The sequence below is a fragment of the Pseudophryne corroboree genome, chromosome 1 (assembly GCF_028390025.1).
Source record: "Pseudophryne corroboree isolate aPseCor3 chromosome 1, aPseCor3.hap2, whole genome shotgun sequence".
NCBI lineage: Eukaryota > Metazoa > Chordata > Amphibia > Anura > Myobatrachidae > Pseudophryne > Pseudophryne corroboree.
The window spans coordinates 763,806,546-763,824,686 of record NC_086444.1 but is presented as its reverse complement, the minus strand read 5'-3'; the positions used below and the strand labels follow the sequence as shown (position 1 = coordinate 763,824,686).

The 18,141-nt window shown below is 40.2% G+C and overlaps 1 protein-coding gene across 2 annotated transcripts in view; it reads right to left on the bottom strand.

Moving 5' to 3' along the window:
* The window catches only part of GRID2 (glutamate ionotropic receptor delta type subunit 2), a 1,619,892-nt gene that overhangs the window by 1,383,900 nt on the left and 217,851 nt on the right, over positions 1-18,141 (bottom strand). For both annotated transcript variants that reach the window (XR_010176066.1, XM_063917339.1), the window contains exon 2: positions 3,438-3,593. Coding sequence is in view for 1 of the 2 variants with exons in the window: in XM_063917339.1 (XP_063773409.1) it covers positions 3,438-3,593 (156 nt within the window). In the remaining variant the exon portion in view is untranslated. The remainder of the gene's footprint in view (positions 1-3,437; positions 3,594-18,141) is intronic.

The following is an 18,141-nucleotide window of genomic DNA, read 5'->3' as shown; positions in this document are numbered from 1 at the left end:
CAGTATAATAAAAGATAATATCTATTTAATTCCCAAGGTTTAGTGCAAATATGCACCTCTGTACAATATTACTAAATTACCATCATTCTATATATCGCTAAAAAATGAACAAAATAAAATAAAAATCAATTATTTTGAAAGAAAATATAAATATATATACACAATTTACAGAATAAGGACAATGGCAGTACAAGTACTGTCACTGTCCTCATGTCACTTTTGCCTAATATTCTTAGACAAAAACTGTTTTATTATTGTAATAATTTCCTCCTAAATTAAAGTTAATAAACTATGTTTTCTTTTTGTGACATCATTTAATACACTTACTTCTGTAATTTTTTTTCTTGATTGGAAGTTGAACTGGTATTGCAGATGCATACAGGACTGACTGTCACAAATCACAGCAACTTTGAAACAATTCCCCATGGTGCATGACATGTAACTTACAATATGTTCTATGAGCCAGCCCTTATAAACATCATTCATGCAAATAATTGTTACTTACGTTTTGGAGCTTGGTGTTTTAGAGGATGGTTTAACTTGGTCTACCAGTGGAGGTTGGTGGGTTTCCACATGTTATGTTGTTACACACTGAGGGTCTAATACAGAAGTGGACACATTTAAAACATGTATTTTAAATCTGTGCATATGTCCAAGATGCACTGTGCATGCATCCCAATGATTACCTCCAGAGAATGCAGATCTGATTTGCATGGAGATCCATGCAAATCCAATAAGCATTCATGGGTTGTAATGGTAGTGTGGCTTTTATATGCACACATCATTGAGCGAGTTAAGGGCAAGCCACTGGCATCGGCGGTCATGTACCACCACAATTTCTGATCAAACATAGGGTGGCAATGGTGCCACTGAAGTCCGCTCAATTGTGTGACTATTTGTGCACAGCAGTGGATTAGAGTGACAGCCGGTTGGTGGGTCAGTAGACAGCCCATCATCATCGGCATTAGCATAAATTAAATTTGCTGCTGTGACTAAAATCGCAGTCACTACTGCATTAGCGTCCACCTCGGAATCAGGCCATGAGTCTCATATGTGCATAGTACTATCATGAAGGTAACAATATGGATTCTGGAGTCATCAAAGGTTCACTGTAGATCAGGTACTATGTTTATCTGGAAAACCTGCTGTAGCGCTGCCAGATTATTCTGTTCATATTCCAGGGTTTAGTGTTACCTTGTGTGATCCAGACTGATTATTGGCATTATTTTTTCCAAAACTTCAAGACAACTGATTGATCCCCAAGTACCATTTTCCTTAATTATCCTTATTTACAGCTATCTGGCTTCCAAGTGTGCTGAGTTAGGTATAGCTTTGCTATTACAGACTTTAAGTAAATGGCTCTTCAGCTAATACAGATTGCTGCACATCTAAATTATGCACATTTTGTTAGTAAACAATCCTAAATGTGTGTATTATCTGTATGAATAATTGGAACCATTGCAGCCAATGTTTTATTATATTTGGTACTGAAGGGTTTTCCTGCTTTTAAAGATTGGTGAATAACTCAGTTGTATTTATATTTTTCTTTGTAATTCAGTAAACTATTAATCTGTATTTATCTTCTGTGCTGAAATATTGCTTAATATTTACATACTCAGTTTTCACATTTGCTGTAGGCAAGGCATTGCTGAAATTCATGGTCATGTTTCAACATTTGGTATGGTGGGCAGAAACTAGAATGTTTTAAAGTGAAATAGGCACAATTCTAAGTGAATGTAAATATGTTACTATAAAAATAAATGGACTCACTTATAATATAAGGCACCAGTGACATAGTAGTTGGTGCTAGCATTAATGGGTTTTTTTTAACATCACGGAGGCGCTTAAAGTCACTTGAAATATTGTTGAACAATAAAACTACAGTAAAAAAAATAATTATCATGAGTACACAATGAGTTTGTCATCAACCTCTGTTTGTGAAAATTACATGTTATAATTACAGGCCCATAGAAAATATCTGATATAATGCTTACATTAACTTTAGTTGGAAAAATATATTGAAAATTAATCTGACACCTATAAGTTAGTCAGAGGTCAAAGTACAACAAAATGGCTTACAAATATAAATAATATCACTATTGTATAGTGCTTTGTCAGGACAAAATGTGCATAGTTTATTTAGGCTTAGAGCAGGTAAACCACAGAAATCATCAAACTTGCCCTTATTCCAAACACATTTAGCTTGCCCTTATTCCAAGACCACAATCAGGGAGGTGCAATGAGGAGTATTGTAGAATCAATAAATGTTCATATATTATACAAACACTATAATTAAATAATTGATATCACAGCCACCTACAGTTATTTTAGAATATAGAGAAGAAAAGATCTTGCGTTGGATGTGTGAATTTTATTTTTGACACAGACTTGTTACCAACATCTCTCTTGGCTTTCTCTGTGTTATATATGGAAACAATATGTTCATTGAATGAAGATAGAAGTGATATAAATAGTCAACTACAAAATTATTATTTACTGTCAGTACAGAGAAAGATTTTCTTATTTAAAGTGGTTAGCCAATATAGGACAATACTCTTCCATAAAATAACACTCCCGATATACTGTACAACTAATGGTGGAACATCTATGGGAGCCATCCCGGTACCCTGCAGTAGAACATGCTAATTTCTAGTGTAGTGAAATAGAATCCACTTCAGTTAGTTCATAATTTGTTTCCTCAGAGATCTACTTATTCACTATGGATGAATTTAGTCATCCAGTACTATGAGCTATCTCTATGCTTCAGGCAGTAAGTAAGATCATGTGAGTTTAACATTTTTGCAGCTATAAGTGACTAGGAAGGTGTTGGGAGGGGTAGACAAAAATTAAAACACAAACCCTTTTCACATAGCCAGGAAAAAGTTGTTGCAATGGTTTTTTTCAGTGGATCAAGTAAAATCAATTATTCCAGAACCTGTACACATTTCTGTTGATATTTGAAATGTTTGCATTTGACTATTACCTAAAGGTTCTAATGCTTTGATTGCTAAAGGACAGGTTTACAGGAATACACCATATAACTCTAAACAACAACAATCAATTATAACCATAGTTAAGTATGTTTACATATAACAGATAATATACCACATTTTATTTTTAATTTAGGTTTTTAAATAAACCTGATAACTGATAACCTGATAAACCTGATAACTATTATAAAAAGTGTCAGAGCTCAAATGCTGTGTGTCTGTTACTTCCATTTCTTCAACATAATTATTGATCTATACAATGTACGACAGTTAAAACATCCATTTTTCAACTTATTCATACATTTTAAAATGAATAAAACTAAATGTACATTTATGAAGCATTCCAAAAGAGTCTGTTTGTGACCTCTACATTAAACAATTCAAATTTACAAGCTGTGCCAAATGATAACTGTAATTAAATGTAAATAAAAATCAACCACACCCTACCTTCCTGGACAGCCACAAAAGGATTACTACCATCAACAAATTTCTCCGTAAATGTAATTTTTTCAGTCTGTAAAATGTCTTCATTCAAATTGAGGTCGTCCACTGCCATACGAAATACTTCATAGTCTCTCCTAGCAGACTCGTCAAAAATAGCCCCTGCAAAAGAAAAAATTGTGGGTGATAGCGAGGGTAAAAAGACAACTTTAAACACCTGCCATGGCAGTTTTCTGTAATGTCAAAACAAAAGTGTGTTGCAGTGAGAGAAAAATAAGACATTCATGGTTATAAATTGTTGCCCATAAACATAAATAACTCATGAAATTTGTTCTCATATGAGCGCTGTACAGTTGTTGCTTCTGCAGGTTTGACAACTGATGCTATATAATGTGTCAGGTATAATAGGTCTTTTTGTACCTTATTCAGTAAGAAAAGCTTTTTAGTCCTTGTACCATAATAAATGTCTCTGACTATACGTAATACATCTAAAATAAAGCAGATCTAGGATGACACTGCAGCTGAGTGTAGCCAGTCGTAAGAAGAGCAATTGGAATGCTGTGTCAGGATGCACTAATGCTTTGTATTCCTTTTTTGTCATTTACACACAGTGACCACATGCATAAAACTTAATTCATGTTAAAAGGACTGTATTTTGTTCTAGGCAGCACAGGTAGTAATTTAGGTCATTGTAGAGAGTTACAAAGATTACGCATTCATAGCATGTGATTATTGAATTAAAAAAAGAACAAAAAGACATGATTCAGATTTTCGAAGAAAATAAAATATCTAATTGGATTGATTTGCAGATTGGATTGACTTTGTATCAGAACAATGCATTGTCTGACAATTTACTCCAGGAAGAAAACATTTGAAGCTGCAGTGGGTGTCAAAATGTACTAGAAATAATAATAATAATAATAATAATAATCATCATCATTTTATATATATAGTGCTCTTTCTCCAACAAGACTAAAGGAGCTTTATAGACATAAACAACAATGCATCTAATACAGAAGATTTAAGTAATACAGCAATAGAAAAAACACACTAACAAGTCTAACCATATGGCATCTACGGTAGTTGGATTTGTGTTTGCCTCCATCTCATCCTATCACCCACTTTTTCCAGCACCTTCTGACAGTTTAGTTGTTCTTAATAAGAAATCTAACTAAATATATTTTTTCTTACTACAATGTTATTTGTGTTTTATATGGAGATGAGCGGTCCGGATTTTAAGAAATCCAAACTGCTCCAAACTTCCGGGATCCGATGCAGTCGAGCCGGGGGCCGGATCTCATGGTTTCGGCTTGGGCACCAATTTCAAAAGACCCATTATGTCAATGGGCTGACTGCTGATTGGCTATGAGAGCCATCTGTCACGGCTCTCATCAATCAGCGTGTCCTCATAGACTTTAATGGCAGCCCGCATCATGCTAATGACACCACTGCCTGCACTGCTGGCACCCCTGCACTGAGAACATCACCGTCACTGCTGACACCACCAGCACCCCAGCAGTACAGACACCGCTGGCAACATCATACTGAGGACACTGCCAGTACCCCTGCACTGCAGACACTCCTGCACTGAGGACACCATTGACATCACCTGTCACAGTAAGTGCACTATTGGTGTATCTGCCCAGCACTGTATACTGCATTGTATTTGACCCACACTGTATCCTACACCATATCAATGCCACACTGTATCCAACCCGCACTGTATCCAACCTGCACTGAATCCAACCAGCAATGTATTCAGCACTGTATCCTTCCCGAACTGTATCCTGCACTGTATCCAACCAGCAATGTGTATCCAGCACTGTATCCAACCCAAACTGTATCTGACCCACACAGTATCCAACCCACACTGTATGCGACTCATAGTGTATAGGGCAATGTATCCAACCCGCAGTGTATCCCGCACTGTATCCAACCACCCACACTGTATCCAACCTGCACTGTTTATGACCCTCACTGTTTCCAACCAGTAGTATATCCCACACTGTATCTGACCTGTACTGTATCCCACACTGTATCCAACCTGTCCGGTATCCCACACTGTATCCAACCCATACTGTATTATGCAGTTTAGTCAGCCAGCCTTTGGCCAATATTGCTGAAAACAGTATGGTTAGCTGTGAGGTGATCAAAATTGAGTTGAAGTGACTGGAAAATAATGTTATCAAGGTTAAAACTACTCTAGAAACAAGAAAGGCCCAAGTTACTGTAAGTGATTATACCTTTCTTTGTCAATTTTTGAAGAAGAAAAAAACAAATCCAAATCCAAAGCCAGTCATGGCAGTTTGGCATCCAGGTATGGTCCAGCGCATATCCCTAGATTTATAATAATTATACATAGACAACCTCTGCTGAGTTATGATAATGCTTGCAAACACATGACAAGTAAAGAGGATAGAATATAACAATTGCAAAATAAAGAATAACTGTCTATTTGAACCTCTAAGCTTATTTTGCTCTTTTAGCACAGTTGAAAAAATGGAACCAGTGATTTTTATTAGTGCTCTTTTTTCATTGTTTTGTTGGGGGATTGGGTGGGTGGAGCATACATAGCATACAACTTAAAAAAGAGTGGGATAATTTTTATGTTGAATTCCCAGAAGACTCTGGATGTTTTGACAAAATTTTAGAAAACTTACCACAATATTTAAAGCATAACATTTTTTGTACATTTATTATTACACATGAAATATCTGAATTCCCTTTTCACATTAGACCACCCCACACAAAATAAATAAATAAATAAATAAATACATAAATAAATGCTGTAATAATAAGTTAATGCAATATATTTTTCAGAATATAGGACCTTATTCAGCACGAGTCACAAAGTTGAGAAAATGCAATTCATCCAATTATCAAATGACTGTGAATACAACATTTGCATGGCATATGCACATCCACGATTTGCAATTTATTCTGTGAATGCATTGTGCTTCAAAGCAATCACATTTTGATTGACAGGAAGCCAGCATTTATGGAAGGAAACATGGCATTTTGTGGGTGTGTTTATCAAAGCTCAGGCGTGCCAAGACATTTTTTGGTAGGGTCTCTGATGTCAGTGGTGACCACTTCAATCCTATCGCATTAGCAGAATTGTGGATGACTTTGCCTGGTGTAGATGGACAAACTGTTTGCTGTTCCTGCTTTTGCGACTGGTTATGGGATCACATTGCGCATTACGATGCAATTGCAATGCATGCAATGGGCTTTTATTTTCATCCTTTCTGGGCGGCAACTTTTTGATCGTAGCAAATGCTTTTTAGCAGTTTTGCTATCCATGCTGAATAAGGTCCATAGCCATCATACATGCATTTTTTTCTAGAGTAGCATTTTCTTATTCGTTTTTGTAGAATAATGTCTCACATACGGCTACAGCAGGTGCCTTTTGTTCTTTTTTTAAACTGGTTTGACTAATAAAGTACAATTTTGTCAAATTTTAAAAGGAACATTACAAATAGTATTCATCATGGTACCACCAATGTAAACATAGCCTTCAACATGTTCCCAGGGCTAAGCTAGATTATAGACACACTAGATCAAGACCTTTAAAGACTATGAAAGATTAATAGGATAGAAAAATGACAAGCGAGTAGCTGCCAAGGATTTGGGCTATACTTTGCTGAAGAAAGAAGGTAATTGTATCCTACAGGGAACATCTGTCAAGGCGATGAATAGCATAGATTTAAAAAAAACATAACAAAAAAAAGCAAAGTTTGTTTTTCTACATCAAACAAATATATCATACTAATCTGTTTTATACACACGTAAATTCTGAAAATATTTAAAATATCCCTGAAGTGAAGTATAGACATTACTGAGAACAAAAAGTATTATTTATTAGATTTTGGACAATAGTTTTAATACTTTTTATCCATGTCCAAATGAATAAAGACACCAAGTAAGCACATTTTTAAAATTAATCATTCACAGATATTTAAATCAAACTGATTGATCCATGTACTTTACTATCAATAAAGATTTACTGTAGGATGCAATATAATCACATAGGCACTAGAGATGTGCTAGGACCCTGTGTTTTGGTTCTAATTTATCATGTGTTTTGTCTTGGCAAAACCACTCTAAAGTGTTTTTGGTTCAGATTCAGTTTTGGTTTGGTTGTACATGCCTTTAAAATTAATAAACATTGATATATAAATAGATAAAAATCAATAACAACAGCTAAAATCATGTAATTTGGATCTGTTGACATACAATCCAAACCCTGACTTCGATTTTTAACTATCAACAGACCCGATCCAAAACTTAATTCAACTTGGAATCCCAAAGTTAATCTGAACTGGGACTCACTTTGACTTGTAACCTCTAAGTTTGGTTGTGTTCATATATTAGAAAACTGAACTGCACAACTCTGATTGACAGTCACAAACACAGTATAGTTCTGAAACTCCCATAATGTAGGCTGCATTAACTGGAGTTTTATGTATAATTCCCATTTTTATTCTAAATACATTAATTGCTTTGTGTCAAAAAGCCCTCTGGAGACCTCAGACTCAGTCCTCGCTACTTACCCATTTGGATGCTGTTGGGTCTTTACTCCCATCTTCCAGGGATCCACTGTCTGATGTATGCAGCAGCCTCTCCTGAGCTAATTCACTGTTATCTGCACTTTGCGTGTGTGGCTGGTTCCGGCATTCTCCACGTGTGGGGTCCCACCAACTACAATTACAGGTCGCCACCATCTTCTGGCACTGCTGAACCACCAATGGGAATACAGATTCTAGGTCTCTGTCAGTACCAGCCAATCCACTGCCAGCAGTCCCTATAAAAGACTTCCTGAAATGCTGGTGGGTTGCCAGTGGAAAGTCTTTCATTTTCTCAGTCTGAGTAGAAGTCTTGTGCTCCCCAGTGTGCTCTCATTGGGCCTCTCAATGTGAGTCATCGTTCAAGCCCCAGAACCTCTTTTTCTATTCCAGTGTCCAACCACAGCACTGTTGTTCCCAGCACAGCATCCAGAACCAAAGGTACTAACCCAGTGTCCAGTTGCAGTACTGCTGTTCTCAGTACAGCATATAGAATCACCTGTATCAGCCCGGTATCCAGATGCAGTACAGCTGTTTCCAGCACAGCATCCAGATCCACTGATTCCAGCCTGATGTCCAGTTGAAGCACCACTGCTCCCAACACAGAGTACAGAATATCCGCGGTGACTACCGAATGTTAAGGGTAAGATAGGGATAGTGCCTCATTACCGCCAAACCATCACCGCTCTGGAGACCACCATTGACTTCCCCTTTTATCCGTTTGTACACGGGTCCTTCCTGGGTGAGACCCGGTTAACACCCCTTTCACCCATGCATATACTGTGAATGGGTCGCATTGACCCGGCAACCCATTCACACTGCACCTGACCCAGTAATAACCCGATGTGACCCTGCTTTATTATTAAAATACTGGGACAGGTGACCCAGGGATTGCGGACTTACCCCTTTTACACTGCACATCAACCCACATCGACCCAGCAATATACTGGGTTATTTGTGCAGTGTGAAAGGGATAAGTATACCCACAATAACTCAGCACCAACTCGTGCACAGGAATTTCCTCAAGTGGCCCAGCTCCCTAGATACTGCTTCCTCTCCAACTCTAGGCCCCAATGCCAGACCAAGAGCACAGCTTATCAAGCCCTGACACTCACAGGAGTGTTAGAAACCATTTTTTTATACTTGTAATGTGCATATCAAATGTAAACACATTTAATGTGTGGTTAATATGCTATTGTTCTAGTATGTTACAGTATACAATGCATTCAAATGCAGGTAAGAGAAACAACAAGCAAAAAACCTCTGCTACTAATATGAGATGTCATACATCAACATACCTAGCCCTAGCAACTTGTCTATTGATGTTGTAAAATACGCTGTAGTATAGAAACTGAATCTTATTCCAGACTAAATCCAAATGAAAGCTTATACTGTTTATTGTAGAAATAGTATCTGTCTGTCAGCTTTAAGTCTGGGGGCAAACAGAATGCTGGCATATGTACTCTATTTTAGAGCAGAAAAAAGCATTAGGCAGATTCTCTGATGTACTCTACTTTTAACCAATTAACTGATGATTTAAAAAAAAAAAAAACACTCCAAAATTGTAATTTTTTTAATGAGGGAATTAGGTGAAGAACATGAATTTAACCCTATCCAAAATGATTTTAGTTAAAAAAATAAAAATATTTTTTTTTCAAACATCGAAACAGTGATCCAAAACATTATGACCATCGAAACATTGTGACCATCGCAGATTTCATTTTGAAAGCTGGGACAGCCTCCAGCTACACGGGGGGTCCTGGGACGGTTAATTTACACTCCCCAGTGGCTGCTATGAGTTGCGAATGCAGACATTGCACCCCGCTTCTGGGGTGGCGAGTGCTGTGGTTTTATATTTGTTTGTATGTATATATATATAAATATATATATATATATATATAGTATAAAGCAGATCCGGGACTCCTGGATCTAACAAACCATCATGTGCCCCAGTGCCATCCAAGTCCAATATAGGGAAATACAGATTCAGTGTGGAGGTGGCACTCAGCAGACTTATGACAGCAAATATAGGCAATGGGTCCATTCTAGCAGCAGAGCTTTCAAACTTTTAGTCCTACATAAGGAGGGTCATTCTCACCCATTCGCATGCAGCGGTTCATCGCTGTGGTGCGAACGTGTCAGAAATACACATGCGCAGCGGCCGCAATGTGCACACACGTCACTGCCCAGCAACAGTCGTCACCGGGCAACGACCAGAAAGAAGATGAAAGTGAACGCTAGCGCGATCACAAAAATATTGACAGCGGGAAGGTGTTCCGGAGTGGATACTCACCATTTTCCGGGTATGAAGATCCGAACGCAGGCGTGTCCAGGCGTTTGGAGGGCGGTTGTCTGACGTCAATTCCGGGACTTTCATCACTGGATCCATAGCACAGGGTAAGTAACTGCAGGGTTAGTCTTGTTCTGCACAAAACTTTTTTAGCATAGCAGGGCTGCACAAGCAATCGCAGCCCTGCTATGCTAAAATACACCCCCATATGCTGCGTCTAGTTCATCGCGCAAGCAGCAAAAAGTTGCTACGTGCGATCAACTCGGAATGACCCCTAAGAAACATTTCGATACAGATTAATCTGAACAGATGTATTTGCAGTTATATTATGTGTGATATAGTTGCTAGGTTTTAAATTTTAAGACTTTGTGATAGTGTAGGACCTGCAAGAAGGTGGGGTACCTTGGCGAGCATTTTGAAGGCTTCAGTGCATTGGCCAATTCACTAACTAAATCCCCATCATTGATTTATTGATGTTGTGAGGATAAGTGAGTTTTCTATGGTGAGTGCTGAATTTTCTGTTTGTATATATTTAAGTAGGTGGCCATGGGCTACATGCACCCTACCCTATGAGTGGTGAGTGCAGACATTGCACCCCGCTTCTGGGTGGCGAGTGCTGTGGTTTTATATTTGTTTGTATATTGCAGGGTTAATCTTTGGTTAACTTTTATTAACTGTGGCCACAAGTTTTTTCATGCACCCCTGTGTAATCTCAATTGTTCTAAACCTGTGTCAGCTGCCCCTTAGTAATTTATCAGCCAGTGTCAGGTGACTCGTGTACCTTTAAAAGCCATAAGGTATGTGGCAGGTGCATATTAAACCTAGTGGGCATATTTGCAGTTATATTATGTGTGATACAGTTGCCAGGTTTTAATTTTTAAGACTCTGTGATAGTGTAGGACCTGCAAGAAGATGGGGTACCTTTGCGAGCGGTTTGCAGGCTTCCGTGTATTGGCCAATTCACTAACTAAACCCCCATCATTTATTTATTTATTTTGTGAGGATAAGTGAGTTTGCTATGGTGAGTGCTGAATTTTCTGTTTGTATATATTTAAGTAGGTGGCCATGGGCTACATGCACCCCACCCTATGAGTGGTGAGTGCAGACAGTGCACCCCGCTTTTGGGGTGGCGAGTGCTGTGGTTTTATATTTGTTTGTACATATATATATATATATATATATATTATAAAGCAGATCCGGGACTCCTCGATATAACAAACCATTATGTGCCTCAGTGCCATCCAAGTCCAATATAGGGAAATACAGATTCAGTATGGAGGTGGCACTCAGCAGACTTATGACAGCAAATATAGGCAATGGGTCCATTCTAGCAGCTGAACTTTCAAACTTTTAGTCCTACATAAGGGGGGTCATTCCGACCCGTTCGCATGCAGCGGTTCATCGCTGCGGTGTGAACGGGTCAGAAATGCGCATGCATGGCGGCCACAATGTGCACACACGTCATTGCCCAGCAACAGTTGTCGCCAGGCAACGACCAGAAGAAAGAAGAAAGTGATCGCTAGCGCGATCGTATGAAGATTGACAGTGAGGAAGTGTTCCGGGCTGGATACTCACCATTTTCCGGGCAAGGAGATCCAAACGCAGGCGTGTCCAGGCATTTGGAGGGCGGTTGTCTGACGTCAATTCCGGGACCTTCATCGCAGGATCCATCGCACAGGGTAAGTAACTACAGGGCTAGTATTGTTCTGCACAAAACTTTTTTTGCATAGCAGGGCTGCACAAGCAATCGCAGCCCTGCTATGCTAAAATACACCCCCCATAGGTGGCGTCTAGTTGATCGCACAAGCAGCAAAAAGTTTCTACGTGCGATCAACTCGGAATGAGCCCCAAGAAACATTTCGATACAGATGTAATCTGAACAGATGTAGCCCCTCATTGTGGCTACATCCTGCCAGGAAGTACACTTCCAGAGCAGCTAGGCGTGCTCATGCATAGCCACATCTTTTGCTGCGGGGCCCGTGTGCATCTAAGGCGCACATGCGTCTTAGACATGCACACACAGTCAGGGTAATTCCCCTAGATGTAGCCATGATGAGCGTGGCTACATCAGTCTATCTATCTATCTATCTATCTATCTATCTATCTATCTATCTATCTATCTATCCAGTATATATATATATATATGTATATATATATACATACAGTGTGTATATATATATATATATATATATATATATACAGAGAACAATATAGGCGGCACTCAGAAATAATTTCAGGATACAGCAGGTATACAACAATGTATCCACAAATTATTTCCATGTGCCGCCTATATCGTTATCTCTGTATATTGGACCTATGGATAATGGGGACCTAGGAGGGCACCGAGACAGTTAAATATCTAGTGCTGGTAGAATTATCTTGGTATGCCTCTGTCAATATCCCAACAGCAGCATTCTGCCTGCCAGAATGCAATAAGTTCCCTTGTGGGCTTGGCGGCTCACTACGCTTGCCACAGGATTTATTCCCACTCTAAGAGTTATGTGGATGCCCTCGAGTGGGAATAGTCCTGTTGCGTTGGAATTCCGGCTGGCGGCATTGTCGGCTGTTAGGATTCTGGCGTCAGTATCCTGACTGCAGGGAATCTGACAGATGGCAATTTAAACCCATCCCATATATATATATATATATATATATATATATATATATATATATATATATATATATATATATACAAACAACACTTATAATTCATAAGAATTATCAACATGCCCATAATATGCCATCAGACCTCCTCATTACTATGTTGGGTATTACATCCATACAGAAATACACTGACTTTTTTTAACTGTATAGTAACAATAATAATAATAATAATAATAATAATAATTAACTTTTTTCTTGACTTCTATTTATTTTTATTCTTTAACTGTGCTCTGCTCCTGCTTTTATTGCTATATGCCTTTTGATTCTCCCTTCTTTTTTTCTGTTCCTGGAACAGACAGGGGCAGATATTCACTGGCCATGTCAATTTGGGAACCTACTACTGACAAAGGCTCACATCAACTGAGTAACTGACTCACTGGCATATTTGTATATTCATATCCAATCAAGAAAGAGGCACCCATTTATTCTATTTAATAATTTTATCTGCAGGGTGAATATGGGAAGGCACTGGTGTCACTTATACCCCTTTCACACTAGCCAAGATTCCCGGGATTATTCCTGCTGGTGTGAACGGGTCCTGAGCCAAAAATCCTGGGATTTCTGTCTAGGCATTTCAACCCTACAATGTAGCAGGGTTGTTTCCAGGATCATCCCGGGTTAGTGGCCATTGTAAAAGGTGCAGGGACATGTCTCTCCATCCCGGATTGCCTCTGCTCATGCTGATTGGATATGCTAGGGAGCTTTTTGGTGATGTCATTTTTCAGAGGTCCGCAGAGCCATCACACAGCGCAGAGGCAGATACACATTACAGCTCTGTGGCACAACAAACCCCAGCAGAATTATAAACCCCTGCAATGTCTTGGTCCAATGAGCAGGTGAGGGAGCTGTTAAGTATTAGAGGAAAAGAGGAGATCCAGCGCCAGATCATGGGCACTGTCAGAGATACCCAGATCCACCACAACAAAGCAAAGATCCTGGCCTCTTAGGGCATCACCCGGAGCCAGCAGCAAGTGGTCAATAAGCTGAAAGGGCTCAAAGAGCAATTTAACAGGATCCACAACCGTAACAAGAGTGGTGCTGCAAGGTGTGACTGAATCTTTTACAACCAGTGTGCATCAGTCTTTGGCCACACTGAGCTCAGTGACCCCATTAGCCTCTCATCCTCCAGCTCTGCCACTCCCTCACCCTTTGTGGTTGCTCCTGAGAATCATTCTAGCATGGGCAGTAGCCAATGTGGGCCAACATCTCCCTTACTAATCCCAGAGGACCTCATCGACCCCAATCTGGACTCTTCCAACATCCCGATTGATGACAGCATAGACAGCACCAGTGCGGATGCTGTGTCTGGCCAGAACACAGATGTGGGCATGGCACTCCAGTCTGATCCCCTGTCATGCGCACCAATAGTAAGTATTTGCCCTTACTTTGCATAATTTCTGTCCAAAGCACCCACATTCCAATACACATGAATTGTTGGTGGAGCAGAGTGTAGCAAGTGCAGGGGGGAGGATGCCACAAACAAGTACGCACACACCCCTGCTAGTACACTCAGGTATATCACAATAGTGACAAGTTCCCTATCACCAAAATCTATTGCTCTGCATCCATTCTGCCCTATATGCCACCAGTACCACACCGCCATAATGTTAACTGTTGCAAAGTGTATCAAGTGTCTTAACAAGGGTATTAACAAAGTTCAGGAGGGAAACATTCTTCAAAGGAAAATAAGTATTAGTACTCGAGGGCATACATTGAGACCGGAGGGGGGGGAGGTTCAGGGGAAATTTAAGGAAAAATTACTTCACAGAAAGGGTAGTGGATAAGTGGAATAGCCTCCCATCAGAGGTGGTAGAGGCTAAGACTGTAGGGAAATTTAAACATGCTTGGGACAGGCATATGAATATCCTTACAAAGAATTAAGGTTAAAAAAGGGTTGAGATTGCCTAAAGGATAAAATATAAAAGGGACAGACTAGATGGGCCAAGTGGTACTTATCTGCCGTCAAATTCTATGTTTCTATGTTTCTATGTAAGTGCAGGTTGGAGGAGGCCACAAACACTTACAATCACACCAATGCTTTTTCTTATTCCATTTTTTCCTTCTTACACCCCATGCAGTATAATCAGTTACCAAGAGGGAATGCAAAGTAACCAAAGTGGAGCAAGCGGCATGGGCAATGACCACGGTGCTGGTTGAAGATCTGTGCACAGGGCCGGATTAAGGGCCACATGGGCCTGGAGCTTAAAATATTCAAGGGCCTATTATGAGAAACGAGGGAGGTGTGATCAATTCTGTGTGGGTGTGGCGAGAGCCATGTGGGAGTGTACATCCCCTACACTATCAGGTCTAATGTCTCCCTAAATATGTTTAAATATAAAAAAAATTTGCATAATTTTGTCAGAAAAATAGAAATACAGTCTTAATAGTTATGATTTATGGCTGACCATGTGGCCAGCTGGTGGCTAGTGATCATCATGCTGCCATGATGATGGGCCTATTTTTATGTGAAGGCCTAGAGCTGTAGCTCCATCTGCCCCATTGTTAATCTGGCCCTGTGTGCACGCCAACTACGGTTAATAGAGGCAGAAAGAGAGCTGCAGCAATCCTTTATAACACAGATAATGGGCCAATAAGAGTGCATCTTGTGCTAGTACCAAGACTGACAATTTCAGTTTCTGGAACGCATCTTGCCCACATTCAGGGTAGCCACATGCACCCAGCTATCCAGGCCCCTCCTGTCCTAGAGCACAGTTACCCACAGTATTTCAGAGGTCCCTACTATGACCACCCTAACCCTAATACACAGTCTTCTGAATACCCAGTATATAGGCAATTGCCATAGCCAGTGTTTTATTTTGATTGTATCTTCGGTTATGATTTTTTTTTGGTCTGTTAATAGGTCCCAATTTTCATGTTTGGATGGGGGGTGAGGTTGGATTCGGGGTTTTTGTGTTGTATATTGATATGTTTGGTGTGTGTTCCCGACATGTTCTAATTTAATGCCTACAGATAAGGCCAAGTTTGGCACATTTAAATGCCTGTGCATTATTCAGGTTCGATTTCTACCAAGAATAAAAAAAAAGAATAAGACACTCCAAACTGGTGTATTTATTAAGAAATTACTTTAAATGGGTAGCATTATTTATCATGTAACATTTCTGTAAGGTGGGTGGAAATGGTTTCCCTTATGATTTCGGCACTTGAGGAATGTTGCCCCTCAGAGGCCGCCAAATCAAGAGTAGAGTGTGCCACTTTAGGGTCCTGCACAGTCCACTTCTCTAGAAACTGTTCCTTCTGTAACTCACATAAGTTGTGAAGGATACAGCAGGCCGCTACTACATGGGGCATAAATTGGAGGTCCACATCATTTCTCTTCATGAGGGAGTGCCAACATAATTTCAGGAGGCCAAAGGCATTCTCCACCACCATCCATGCCGAACTGAGAGTGTGGGTGTATGCCACTTGGATGGTAGACAGCTGCACATGCTGGGTGTACCCCTTCATTAGCCAGCAACGCAAACGGTAGGCTGCATCCCTATGTGGGATGTCCACCCCATCCACAGTCTTGGATTTCTGTAAGGAAATACAAGAGTATCACTATATTTTATTGCTGAAAGAGGTATGGGGTGGAGCAGGTGACAGCACTCTACACTGAAATAGAGTATTTAAATAAACCTTTTAAAAAGAGAAACACTATAGCCCACACATATTCTGCCACAATTTACACCCAAAAGTGAAATCAGGAAAAACATTTAAAACAACATCCGCCCTGCTTGTCCTCTGCAATTTTGTACAAATCGGAGTTGGCAAGAATGCAAGCATCATGTGCTCACCCAGGCCAGCCAATAAATAAATACATCAGTGAAGCTAAAAGAAGGGTTTGAACAATTTTTAAAACAATGAAAGGTACACTGCTTTTAAAAACACACAGTGTGAAAAATATGCTTACTAGTATTTACGGTTGACCACAGCCTGTAAAACGATGGAATGCCATCCTTTCCGATTATAATAATCTGCCGGGTTGTCACGGTGGGACAATTATTGGGATATGGGTCCCATCGATGGCATTGGCACACCGGGGATTCCCACACTGCAGGAAGCCTTGGGTGGTGTCATCTAGGCACTGCCCTTGTGGTTAGCAGATGAACCATTGGTATAGGGTATCCAGAATAGCCTTCATCACCTAGTGTAGAACTCTGCAGACAGTGGAGATCCTAACACCGAATAAGCAGGAGATTGTGCGGTACTCTCTTGGCATAGCATATCACCACAGTGCAATCGCCAGTCTCCTCCTTGGCTGGATGAGTATCCGGTAGTGGGTGGTCTGCATAGTAAGTGCTGGGGTGAGTTGGTCCAGCAGGTAGTGGAATGTAGCAAGCAACATGCAAAAGGGGGCCATCCACTGCTCATCTTTAAAAGCCTCCACAGTCTCCATGAAAACATCTCCATGAGGGTTGTCTCTGACCCACATTCATCACTCGGTCACGGTACTCATTTGCATAATGGAAGCCAGGGTTTGCAAAATCAGGATTCTCCTGTGCAAATACTGGTGTCGAGTCCTGGCCCTCTCTGCCAAAAAAAAACACTCTCCTCCAGATATAACTCAGTACTATAGAGCACAAAGTCAGAAGCTGCATCAGGCTTTCACTTGCTGGGTCAAACAGCAGTAAAGCCCAAACAATCATGAACACAGGCATACACAATGGTACTACGTCAGCCATGATTGCTGCAATGAGGTGAGCAGCTTCATCCTCCCTCTTATGACCTCATCTTTGTGGGCCTAAAAAGGCCATTTCTAATTACATTTTCATATAAATGCAGGGCCATCCTGGGATCAGTATAAAAGGTGCTGACCCTGGTCGAAAGGCTGGTGTAAACAGGGGCCAACCCAGGAATGCCCCGCCATGATCCCAGGACCGCATACCTGGGTAAGTCCCTGCATTTCTGGTGTGAAAGAGGGATTAGGATGCTCTGAGAAAGTAAGGGGCAACTGCGAGAAACTAGTGAAAAGGTCGTTAACTACAATTGACCATGTCACTAACATTCACTTCTCAGCTTATCAGCATATCACAGAACAGCTGCACATAGGAAACCACATAATATAATTTGCTGATAACATTTAGACATACTAGGCTGCCATAGCCCTGAAGGAAATGTGTATTCACTGTACCTGCCTTAATAAGGCCATAAAAGCCAGTAGGTGGCCTCTATACCACTGGATCACCAGTGC